This window comes from Malus domestica, chromosome 16 (genome assembly GCF_042453785.1).
Source record: "Malus domestica chromosome 16, GDT2T_hap1".
Classification (NCBI taxonomy): domain Eukaryota; kingdom Viridiplantae; phylum Streptophyta; class Magnoliopsida; order Rosales; family Rosaceae; genus Malus; species Malus domestica.
Window position 1 is genome coordinate 6,202,404 of NC_091676.1, and position 12,268 is coordinate 6,214,671.

General features: G+C 39.1%; 4 protein-coding genes across 4 annotated transcripts; 3 read left to right on the forward strand and 1 right to left on the reverse strand.

Moving 5' to 3' along the window:
* The first annotated feature begins 589 nt into the window (after positions 1-589).
* Positions 590-1,850, forward strand: LOC103403005 (uncharacterized). Its single transcript, XM_008341799.4, has one exon. The coding sequence runs from the start codon at positions 715-717 to the stop codon at positions 1,708-1,710; it is 996 nt and encodes a 331-aa protein (XP_008340021.3). The 5' UTR covers positions 590-714; the 3' UTR covers positions 1,711-1,850.
* Positions 1,851-2,685: 835 nt separating this feature from the next.
* Positions 2,686-4,552, forward strand: LOC103403004 (uncharacterized). The gene has a single exon (XM_008341798.4). It carries the CDS (start codon positions 2,686-2,688, stop codon positions 3,640-3,642), a length of 957 nt encoding a protein of 318 aa, XP_008340020.3. The 3' UTR covers positions 3,643-4,552.
* LOC103403002 (probable carotenoid cleavage dioxygenase 4, chloroplastic) lies at positions 3,870-7,156 on the reverse strand. The gene is made up of 2 exons (XM_008341797.4): positions 6,081-7,156; positions 3,870-5,059 (listed from the first exon to the last, which is right to left on the reverse strand). Exons 1-2 carry the CDS (start codon positions 6,772-6,774, stop codon positions 3,960-3,962), a joined length of 1,794 nt encoding a protein of 597 aa, XP_008340019.3. The 5' UTR covers positions 6,775-7,156; the 3' UTR covers positions 3,870-3,959.
* A 3,872-nt stretch (positions 7,157-11,028) lies between these two features.
* Positions 11,029-12,012, forward strand: LOC139187653 (uncharacterized). The gene has a single exon (XM_029095458.2). It carries the CDS (start codon positions 11,029-11,031, stop codon positions 12,010-12,012), a length of 984 nt encoding a protein of 327 aa, XP_028951291.2.
* The last annotated feature ends 256 nt before the right edge of the window (positions 12,013-12,268 follow it).

Consider the following 12,268-nt stretch of genomic DNA (forward strand, 5'->3'; position numbering starts at 1 on the left):
TGAATTTGATTCTCTCATTTCTTAATATCACTCATGTCAAAAGAATGTACTTGTATATTTTTCTTAGTAAAATAACGCAGAACAAGCTAACAATCATTTACAAGCATAAGTCATTGAAGAACAAGTTATGGGAAGGTATCATAGGCTCAAATCGGAGCTTAGACGCAAAATTTGAAAATTTTCATTGCGTCCCTTAGTCTTCCTTCCCTCTCCATTTCGTCTTCAATCCACTCAACCATTCGTTCTACATCATAAAATATGACCAGTCATTTGTAGATATAGGTGTAGTTAAGCAAGTTAGAGCACTGTTTCACGCCATGCCATGCACCCCTTGTTTGTCTAAAGAAAAAAGGATAATGAAAAGTCGTCCGTCAAATTTGAAATTTTTTATTGTGTCCCTTAGTCTTCCTTCCCTCTCCATTTCGTCTTCAATCCACTCAACTATTCGTTCTACATCATAAAATGTGACCAGTAATTTGTAGGTATAGGTATAATTAAGCAAGTTAGAGCACAGTTTCACGCCATGCCGTGTACCCCTCGTTTGTTTAAAGAAAAAAGGATAATGAAAAGTCGTCCGAGTCAAGTCCACCCTTTGACTAGTCATCATCCGCGTCATCTAGAAAGACTTCCCCCTCACTCGGAAACTCTCTCTTTTTGTGTACAGCTCAATCAGAAACTTTACATTGTGAGGGGATTGAGCTTGGAAGCGAAGCCATGGAGATGGAAAGCAATCTTGTTATGAAGAATCAGAAGCTGGGAACATCGGACATTCTCAGGCAAGCTCTTATAATCCCTGCCAGAAACATCAAATTCTTTATTTTCGCAATCCTCGCCTCCCTTCCTCTCTTCTGTTTCTTGACTTACTATGAACCCCATCTCCAAAAAATCATGGTTGAAACCTCGAAAATCCTAAACCCCCCACGAGACGCCGACATCAACGGCTACTTGACTTACTTCGACTTGAGCTGGTCAATACCAATTGACATATCAAGAAAGTTGAACCAAGATTTTCCCAATGAGTTATTTTATCTGGAATTTCTCTATCTGGTGCCTCTCCATATCCTCTACCTCGTAACCGCGATTCCGATTGTTTACTTGGGATCCAAGATACACACAGAAGAGAGTCCAGTGATGACTCTCAAAGATATGGTGAAAAAACCCTTTGACAAAAAAAGGCTGAAGGGAACTTTTGTAACATATTTTTATGTTCTTGTGTTGTCAAGTTGTACTCTGCTGGGGCTGACATGGTTGGGAATAACCTACTATGCTGTCTTTCGCAACTTCGAGCATTTCGATGCTTTGTTCTATGCCGTACTGTGTTGGCCAGCATTTGTAGGGCTTCTGGCAATGTTTTCGGCATGGAGTGCGGTGTGGAACATGAGCATTGTGATTTCGATACTGGAGGGAGGGAGCGGAATCAAGGTGTTTGGAGAGGCGATATATTTGAGCAGCGGAAGCGAGTGGAGGGGGTTTATTTTGATGCTCATTTTCTTTGCCTGGGAAGCAAGTTTGAGGCTGCCTTGCATCTATTTCGGCTGCTACGAAAGCAGGCATTATTTTGGTGGTATTCTTGCGCAGGTTTGCTTGTTCTGCTTTGGGAATGTGCTGAAGTGGATTGTCTGCATCGTATATTTCTACGATTGCAAGAACCGGGCGTTGGAGAAGAAATTGAAGATGCAGGCCAAGAAGAGAGGTGAAAGCATTGGATGAATATCCTCATTATCCAAAGTCTTGTAGCTAAATTTGTAACTTCTTTTTGTTGGTACTAGTTAATATGTGTTTCTTGGAATTGTGAAGATGTTGCAATCTTTCAAAAATACTATTTCAACTGGATGCATTCTTCCATCAAATGATGTATTTTTTAAACTCTCCAGCAAGTAGTACAAGCTGCTCCCTTCTGATAGGAGATGCCAAACTAAGCCAGATAGTAATCTGTTGAGTAAAAAATAGCAAGAATTTAGCCATTCGCAGCCTCGTTGCTAAGGCGAATGTATTGTCTAATCAGATTTTCAAAGCACCCAGCAATCACTACAGCACTAGTAACTGCAAAACTGTTACACTGACTGAGTTATGAAGTGCAGCATAAGGTCTCCACAGAAGTGCAAAGGGGTGAGAACTGGTGAAATGTGGCTCTTCCACAAAGTAGGTCATCAACCAATGGCTTCCTCTACATGTGAAAATTAACAGCTCTGGGGCCATGATATTATTACTTTTATTAATCATGAAACAAATGGGGGTGTTTCAAGAAGAGCTAAAAGAGTACTCTGGTAATCAAAAGAGTTTCGAAGTTTGGCAGAAAAACTTGAAATAAAAGTGCTTTTGGCTAGCAGAGGAGCCTTCTGTAGAAGTACTTCCAAGTGCTTGAATTTTAATAAAAATTACAACATGTTTCTATCAAAAGCATTTCTAGAAAAACGCTTATGAACAAAACTGCTTTTTACAAAACCAGTCACAAACGAAACTTTAAAGTCTACAAGTCAAGTCCACCATTGGCTCTCCTTCAAATATGCAATAGGCTGAAACCATCAAGAAAGAGACTTTCGGTGGATGGTGGTTGGTTTGTGTGGACTTGAGTCTTGACTTGGACTTGTCCCCATTGCTAATTGCTTACAGAAAGACTTCATGTTCATTTAGAAACTCACAGTTGTATTTGAAACTCTGTGGATTGAGCCTGGAAGTGAAAGTATGGAGATGGAAAGCAACCTTACGGTGAAGAATCCGAAGCTAGAAGCCTTCGGAATTCTCCGAAAAGCTCTTGCAATCTCTGCCAAAAACACCAATTTTTTTGTCTTCGCAATCCTCACCTCCCTCCCTCTCTTCTGTTTCATGATTTACTATGAATCTGTTCTCCAAAAATTCATGGTCGAAATCTCAGAAATTCTAAAACAAAACCCCGATGATCTCGACTTCTATTGGCTCGTACCTCTTGACATAGCCAGAAAAATGAAAGACTATTCTGCTGGGTTCATTCATCTCAGTCTTCTCTATCTTGTGCCTCTCCATCTCCTAGAGCTCAGCACCGTGCTTTTGATCGTTGATTTGGCATCGAAGATCTATGAAGAAGAGAGACCAACGAAGACTCTCAAGGAAATGCTACGTATACCCTTTGACAAAACAAGATTGAAGGGCAGTTTTGTTACATCTGTCTATGTTCTTGTCTGGTCAACCTGTATGCTTCTCGGATTGATATGGTTAGCCGCAACATACTGTGTTGTCTTCCAGCCAATAATGTACGGACTGTACTTTTCTGTTTGGTGCTGGCCGGCATTTACAGCACTGCTTACGATTTACTTAGCATGGAGTGTTTTGTGGAATGTGAGTCTTGTGATTTCAGTGTTGGAGGGGACACATGGAATCAAGGCGTTTGCGCTAGCGATATATTTTAGCAGCGGTAGTGAGTGGAAAGGGATTCTTTTGATGCTTGTTTTCTTTGCTTGGGAAGCAATTTTAAGGTTGCCTGGCATATACATCGGCTTCTACGAAAGGACTAATTATGTTGCTCTCGCTGCTGAGATTAGCTTGTTCTGTTTTGGGAATGTGGTGAAGTGGGTGGCCTGCACGATATATTTCTGCGATTGCAAGAACCGGGCTGTCGAGAAGAAGTTGGCGATGAAGGGTAAGACACGTGAAAACTGTGGATGAATTTCATGATCAGAAACTCCAAAGCTCAGTTAGGAACAGCAATCCATCAGTTTTCACATTATGCAGATAAACTAGGTCTTCTGGCTCAATTTGTATCGTTTTATGTATCACTTTGATTGAAAAAGTTTCATATAATTAAGTTGCCCTTGTACTACTGTTGTGCAACATCGTCCCGCTCAGGTGTAGGGTTTTATCCAAAAGATATCGGTGTTATTAGCACTCAACTGTTTGTATTTGGTAAACGATGTGCAATATATTCCATATTTATAATTGTTTGTGTAGCATTTTACTATGTTGCAATGTGGGGACATATGAAACTACAACTTGTTGAGATCACTTTCCTTCACAAAGAGTCCATGGAAGCCATAAGGCACCCGCCGGGGCATCCTCACAGCAGCCACAATGTCAAGCTGAGGAGACTTGGCATCCATCACCAAGAACTTCGATTCCCCGGCCTTCTCATCGTGAACATACGACACCACATACCCGTCGTCCTCATCCGCATCCGGATTCTCGGGCTCTCTGGCCACGAAAAACGGCTCGCCCCCGTAGCACCCCGGGCCAAACATCCTGCTGGCCACAATAGACTCCTTGTGCTCCGAATTAGACACATCCAATTTCACAACTCCTGATATCTTAGGCATGGGATCACCCACAGCTGCATACACATACTGATTCTTCTTCCCCAAGTAAGCCGGATTGATCAAGGCGAAATCCAGATTTCTAGTTGAAATCGGCTGCCTCGTCACAATCCCCGTCTTCAGATCAATCCGAACCTTCTCAACCAAAGAATGAACAAGCTCCATTCTCTCCATTGTGTGTTCTGCTGACAAAACGTTTGGTGCCACCATCACAATAGCATCCTCCTCATCCCATGCATTGATAGCATGTACGTTGTTGAAACCCGGCACCTCAAACCACCTCATCTCCGACTCGTCCTTCGCGTACCGCGGAATGACTCCGATCCTCGGCACTTTGGAAGGGTCCAAACCAACAGGGGAGGCTCCTTTAGTGATCATGTCAATAAGGTTCATCCCAATTTGTATGTCAGCAAATATGGCATATTTTTTTGTGATTGCAAAGTCATGGAGGAACGATGGAGTGACCATGGAGAATATCGGCACGTCCGGCTGCTTCACGCCATTCGAGTCGAAGCGGAAGTAGGTTAGAAACGGCGGTATAGGGCCATAGCGGAAGGCGAATGCCTCCCCCGTTTCTGGGTCTACCTTCGGATGAGCTGTCATGCTCATGGAGAGCTTGCCGTCGAAATCATGGCGTCCCAGAGTCTCGATGTCTCCGTCGGACGTCAGGCGGAGGGAGTACGGGAGATCGGACTCGCCGAGAGCGTAAAGTCGGTCGCCGAAGAAGGCCAAACTTGTGTTTGCAAGACCAATGCCATTTGCAGGATTGAATTGGCCTGTAGACAAAGTAACGTTTTAATATTTGTATCAAGAGAAATTACGTGTAAAATGTTCGAAGTTAATAAGACCAAAAACTTGTGTGACAGTAACAGCTTCAATCTATACACTTGAATCATAGTAGGAATTAGGTTCATAATTTAGTTTGTGTTAATAAGTAACTTAGTAATGGAGTAATTAAAGTGTGGCAAGTGATTTTCCCGCTTTCATTTTCTCTTGGTGCACTAATTTCTTGTTTTGTGACATTTAAATCAAAGAATTAAAGATAAAGAAGGCTTTACAATCACTACCCTAAAACAGAGGTGGCCGCACCTCCAGCCTAGGAGCGAGATTCCGCCCCTTTGCTTGACGGCTGGGGCGTTGTGCTGTGCTTTTTGTTTTTCAGGAAAAAAACAAAAAACACAAGGCCTTTTTTTGACCTGGGATGAAAAGAAAAAACGTCGTTTCGTTTCAAGAAACATAGCAGGGACAACTTGTCAGGCCAAAAATGTTATTTTTGAGGATAATATAGGAAGATTAAAATTTTAAATTATATTTACAAAGTAAATGATGTGGTTGTAGATGATTTAATTATTAATTAAATGTCGATTAACGTGCTTGTTTCTTATTATAGAATAACACTATATTTATTTATTTACACAATTTATTGTCTATTTAGTGTACTCCTTCTTACATTTTCACTCAAAATTATATTTAGTTCTATTTATGCATATTTTTTCGGATAGTGCCAAAAAGATTAAATTCGTAGTCAAATTTTATTAATTAAATAACATAAAAGTTAATGATTAAATTATTACTTAAGTGTTTAACGTTTTTACTTCTTAATATGTAATATTAGGTACTAAATTTGTAAATCAAATGATGTGTTACTAATATAAAATAAGCACCCCAATTAAAACCTAAGTAATAATTTAATCTATAAATTTAATTTATCTACCATTGTCCAAAAAATATTAGTGTTATTGGTGAAAGAAAGAAATATAAATTAAATTTTTTGTTATAAGGTATTGCGGACCCTGCCTGTAAAGACGCGGGCAGCGGAGAGAGCGCCACGTGTAGCGGAAGCGGTGAGGCCGTTGAAGCCGGAGAAGACGTTGGGAAGAATAGGGTGGCCGGCGTCGCGCTCAACGGTGTACTTGTAGGTCTTGACATATCTGCTGCAAAGCACCGCCCGGCCTCCAGAGATCCTAACGGAGTGAAGCATTCCGTCCCCGTCGAACAGGTGGTAGGGCCCACGCGGAAGGTACTGCGGGTTCGGGCCATTGCGAATGTAGGCTCCGTCGAGGCACGGCGGCAGGGAGCCCTGTATGATCTCGCACTCCGTGGGCGGAAGTTCCTCAACCGGAGCAAAGTTGTAGGAGAGCACGTGCCTGGGGTCCACTGAGGGTTTCACTGGAGGGTCTATGAAGTTGTTGATGAAGTCGTCCAGAGCGTTGAAGATCACTGCGGGTAGCGCAGAACTTTGTTGTTTTGCCGCAGTGAAAGTTGAAGCATTGTTTTGAAGTGCACGATCTGTCTTCGCCTCTAGCGGAGGCTGTGGAGTGCTTTTCGGAGGCGGCGGCGGCGGCGGCCTTGAAGCTGGTGGTTGGGAGGTGGGTCTTTCTTCAATTCTGACAGCAGAAATGCTGCTGAGCCTGGGGGATGTTATGGCAGGAGAGATTGATATCCTTTGAGTGGGAAACGTAGACAGAAAGGAGGAAGAGAAGGCATCCATATCTGGTATCTTTGATCTTCACAACAAAACCCAACAGTTGGATTTTGCTGAGAAATGGTAGATCTGTAGGTCGGAATAAATAAGGGGTGTTAGGAGCTTGGGATATTTCCATGGTGTGTGAGGACGAAAGCATTTCTGGCCACAAGTACAGTAGAGGGACCACATTTCTGCTATATATGTGCCACTTCCCAAACGGATGGTTCTAGGACACTTCAAACCAAACCATATCCAGGTAATAATTTCATATCCTTTGCCGTGCTTTGGAGAGAATCTACAATTTATGGTGTATTATTTTCGTTTGTCACATGGGATGTATAGTCGGATAGTTGAGTTTATTTCTAATTAATATGTGACTAAGTAATGCAATGAGAGCAATAAACATGAGTTATACGTATGAGAATAGCTAATATCATCTCTTTTGTGATGACTACGTGACTAAGTACCTTGACAATAGCGGTAGACACATAGAATATACATATGAGAGTAGTTAATTTCATATCTCTCATTACGTGACTAAATAACGTGATAAGAGTTATGTGACTATATGACTAAGTACCTTGACGAGAGTGGTAGACACATGGAATATACATATGAGGATAGTTAATTTCATCTCTCTTGTTACGTGATTAAGTAACGTGATAAGGGTGACAAAAATAAAAAAATATACAACCGAAAATAGATAATGACCTGTTTGGTATCCTATTCAAAAAAATTCATCATTTCTGAAAGCACTTTTTAAGAACATCTATTGAAACAATGTCAAAAACTTGTTTGATATGAAATTTAAAATTATTTCAAATCTTAAAACTTAAACTGTAAAAAAGATCCAAAGATAAGGGGTCGGAGGAGAGGGAGAAAGAGGAGACATGAAAGAAAGAAAGAAAGAAAGAAAGAAAGAAAGAAAGGATTAGAGGAGAGAAGGAGAAGAAATAAAAAGAGATATATAGATATCCAGACTCCAGAGTGAGACGGAAGGAGAAAGGAAAAAAAAAAGTGAGTTTTAAGTTTAAAAATTCTAAAAACCTGCTTTTGGTGTTTTCAAAAAATAGGTTATTTTCTTAAGTTAGACTTGAGTTCAGTTTTTGAAAATATTCCGAACCAACAAGTTTTTAAGGCTTAAAACTTGAAAGATGTTTTTGAATTTAAAAAGCTGAATTCAAGTAAAGTATCAAACATGCTTTGAAAATCTCATTCTGTTTTGGGACCATTTACTTTGGATCAAAGATACATGAAGGAAAATGAATGGTAGCCTGGTTGCGTGTGTCAACAAACCACATTGAATTTAGAGGGGCACCCTTGTCACGTTCATCTTGGTCATTTTCTTATCAACAATTTTTGTATAATACTTGGACTAATATCTAAGTATCAGTCTTCTACTTGGGAATAATGTGTTGTGATACCCATGGGTCTAAATTCTAAGAAAAACTTGTGCAGGATTTTGTTTGTCAATGAATCTTCTTGAATGGCACTACAATCTTTGCCACACGGCAAATTTTAAATATAATCTTTTATTTATTAACTTTATATTTAAAACTCTCGTAACTTTCTCCGCAAGGAAAATACAAAAAGTGAAAACAACATTAGAGGATACTAATTGTTGAAGATATAAAAAGCGAAAACGACAATAAGGAATACAATTGGTTGCTGTGTCAACAAAGTGCATTTAATTTTTGAATTTCGGTGCACTCGCGTCACATTCATCTTGGTATTTTCTTATCAAATTGGGAGACACTAAAAATCATAAGAGAATGCCTTATGATCTTCTGTTATCGTAAATTTGGATGAGAGAATGCCTTATATTTTTGTAATGATTATATAGTGCATATAAGACCTTGTTGCCTAATGTTTTGCAGTTCATTTTTAAAAAAAGAACAATGAAATTGAATACATAATTATTTATTTATTTTTTATTTTTAAACTCTCACTCAGAGAAGTTTAGAAATAATGACTGTTTACATAGAATAAACTTAGAAATTGGAGGTTTCAAATTCTAAGTTTTTTTTTTTCAAGTGAAAATTCTAAATTTCTTTGTTTATGAACATGTCAAGTTATAAATTTTGACTTTTGTTAAAATTTCAAATTTATTTCTTTCATCTAAACATATTACGAGCGGCAAGTGCTTATGTTTTCACTTTGTAAATCTCTCCTCACGTGTAGAGTGAGGGACTGAAACTTCAATTTAAAAAAGAAGAAGACTCAATTTAAAAGAAAAAAAATGGTCCCAAAAGGGAGGCAAGAACTTTTTTTTAAAAGGAAAACTAATGAAAATGGTTTGAAAACTTTGAGTTTTAACGACAAGGATAAAATAAAGGGTAAAGTGAATAGTACTAGGATTGACTTTTTAGTGTAAAAATGGATTTTTCGTTAAAGTAAACAGTACCGAGAGTTTTTCGTTAAAGTTCTCTTTTTTAAAGGGTTGTGTGTTTCTCGTGATCACGTGGGTTGTTCACATGATTTGGTAACGCAACTGCAAAATGTGTGGATTTAAAGAGCTGAAAAGATACAACCTAGTGATATTTTTATTTACTTGTAAATAAGAGATCTTGAATATTGTGAATGACGAGATCACAATTAATTTATTCTCTCATATATTGTATTAACATTTTTGCTGCAACTTTTTTGTTCATTTGGAAGTGGAGCTTCAAGATCTGTATTTTCATCACGAGTTTCAGATTCCACATTAGCACATTGGGCCTCCTTAGTCGAGAATGCTTTGGATACAATTGGGCTACCATATTTCTTACTTTGGGCTTTATCATTAGACCTGTTTTCTTTTGAGCTCAAAATGCAGAAATCGGGCAACAAATGACCAGATAATAAAGCCATGTTAAAGATGTGATATGCCAAACACTCAGTATTACGATTCAATAATATTTATCTTCAATTGTAAGTGAGTGGTTTTAATATAAATATATCAATATATTAAAAAAAATTGTGATGCACCATTCTGGTTAGTTTTTTTTATTTATTTTTTAACGAAAGATATTATTTAAACTAGGTGTGTGCTAAGTCTCACAATAGGTGAACAATAATAATGTAGTTCAAATTCGCATTTGGCGAGAATCAAACCTAAGACTTTTCATTTACAAGTGAAGAGAAATGTCACTAGATCTTAATACTAAGTGGAACCATTCTGGTTAGTTAAATCTAACAATTACTCCCCTAAGAGAACTTTTAACAATTGAGGACTCATTCGGAGATTTTTCTGTTGAACAAAATTCTGCTCATGAGTTCACTAAAAGTATTTTTTAAGAAGTATATTGAAACCCTTATTGGGCGTAGTCAAATTACGATTTGGAAGGATTTTAAGAGATTTAAGAATCATGGTGCGGACAACTAGGATTATAAAGGAAATTTTTAAAAAACTTTGAAATCATGGTGCAGTCAATGCATCGAAATTCAAGTGTAGTCGACTAGGATTCTAAAAGACTTTTAAAGAGTTCATACAAATCTATAGATATTCAAAAAGTCATATATTTAGATGGACTTCATTGAATAAGATGCATAAAAACAGACTATAAAGAATTCCACCTCCACCCGTAGGATTTCAAGATTTCCCTTCATTTAATCCCTCTATTTTCTGAATCACACTGAAGTCTTCTTCACTGAGGATATCAATCATTCTCTGCGGCCAACGTTCTTGGTTGGCCCTCCCTCTCAAGAGATGATGCATCAGTAGAAGTCTTGTGACATCACCCTCATTCCTTTGCTCCTCATTTCTTATATACCAATCGTCATGCTGCTTCAAAAGAGCTTTGTAAGGTCCACGTTAAATTTCAAGTGCTTCCTAAGTAAACCTTTGTATTTGCTTTCACTTATGGAATTCAATTATCAACCGCCACTTTATACAGTTTATAAAATATGGTCTAAACAGGCGGTCTTCCAAGAATTTTTCCTTTGTTTTTATGACAATGTTAAGTCAAATGTCAATGGGTGGAAGCTGAAACCTCATTCCCCAACAGGTATGGTATCATTGTCAAATACCAACCAAGCCGATGACTTGACGCCAAGTGTGTGGAAACCAAACCAAGTCTTCTCAATCCATTGTGATTGACTTAATAAATCTTTTTACATGAGAAGTGCTTTCCGCAAATCCCATTTTTAATCATGTACGCTTGTTTATTTCCGGCATTTGAATTGAAAACAAATGCGCTTGGACGGAAATCACTTCCTCTTCATATAAGTAATGAAGCATCCCCTCCCCTGCTTAATTTGTAGCTAGTGAAGGTTGTTGATATGGAAAGCAACCATATCATGGTGAAGCAAAAGTTAGGGTTCTTTGACATACTGAAACAACCTCTTAACTTAACCTGCAAGAATACCCACTTTATTCTGCTCATCTTTCTCTCCTCTCTCCCTCTCTTCTGCTTCTTACTCTACTATGAACTATTGCTCCAGAAAACCCTGGTCCGAATCTCGGAATTCGTACGCCATCAACACCCCGATTCCTTCGGGTACCATTGGCAAACGCTGCTCCATACAGCCACAAGAACGATCGTTATATTTTCGAACAACTTGATCCAACTGGGAATTCTCTACCTTGTGCCTTTTCATCTCCTAGAGCTTTGCTCCGTTTATGTCACCGTTGATTCGGCATCAAAGAGCCATCGTCCAAAGCGAAAACCGGCGATCAGAGCCGGAGCCGGTTTGAGAGGCACCGTCGTCTCGTCCATCTGGGTTCTTTTCTTCTCAACTTGTACTCTACTTGGATCAACATGGTTAGCATCAATCTACTATGTAATACTGAGGAACTTAGGGGGTAAATATAATATGTATTTTGGAGTGTTTTATAGGGCAGCTTGTATGGCATTGCTGGCAAAATATTTAGAATGGAGCTCTATATGGAACATGGCAATTGTGATTTCAGTACTGGAGGATAAACATGGAGCCAATGCATTGATGCTCTCAGCTTCTCTAATCAGAGGTAGCGAGCGGCGACGGTGTCAAGGACTTGTTATTTCACTCGTCTTCTCTGTTTTCGGACTCGCTTTAAGAGGGTCGTGCTGGTTTTTCGCATGCTGTGGAAGGAGGAACGGAGTTGTTGCTCATGCGGGAGTTTTCTGCATCTTGAATGTGATGAAGTGGGTTGTCTTCGTGGTTTACTTCAACAGCTGCAAAAGGCAGAGCTTGTGGAGGAAAGGAGGCGGTAAAGCTTTCGGAGACAATGGTTGGAATGCCAAAACGGCGTATGAGGTTTGTGTTCCGCCAGACGACGGACTTGATGTCCGGACCCGTTGAAAAGTCACGCATTTGCAGGAAAATATGATCTAATTTAAGATTAAATGGAGGCAAAAACAAGATTTCATATATATAACCATCTCTGTAACTAGTCATTAGGAAAGACGATCTTCGAAAACACTGTTGATATCACTACTGCAGCTCCAATAATCCCAATTGGGAACAGCAATTCATATATCAAATTATTCCATGGTCCATTGCTCTGGATTAAACTATTTCAACTACGCTTAAGGAGGTGCTCGGCAACAACAAATCT

What these genes read in the sequence shown, in the direction of transcription:
- LOC103403004 (XM_008341798.4), top strand. Translation starts at nt 2,686, where the DNA reads ATGGAGATGGAAAGCAACCTTACGGTGAAGAATCCGAAGCTAGAAGCC.
- LOC103403005 (XM_008341799.4), top strand. Translation starts at nt 715, where the DNA reads ATGGAGATGGAAAGCAATCTTGTTATGAAGAATCAGAAGCTGGGAACA.
- LOC103403002 (XM_008341797.4), bottom strand. Translation starts at nt 6,774, where the DNA reads ATGGATGCCTTCTCTTCCTCCTTTCTGTCTACGTTTCCCACTCAAAGG. An exon ending in CGCTGCCCGCGTCTTTACAG is followed by an intron (nt 5,060 to 6,080) that starts GCAGGGTCCGCA and finishes CTTTGTCTACAG; the next exon opens with GCCAATTCAATCCTGCAAAT.
- LOC139187653 (XM_029095458.2), top strand. Translation starts at nt 11,029, where the DNA reads ATGGTGAAGCAAAAGTTAGGGTTCTTTGACATACTGAAACAACCTCTT.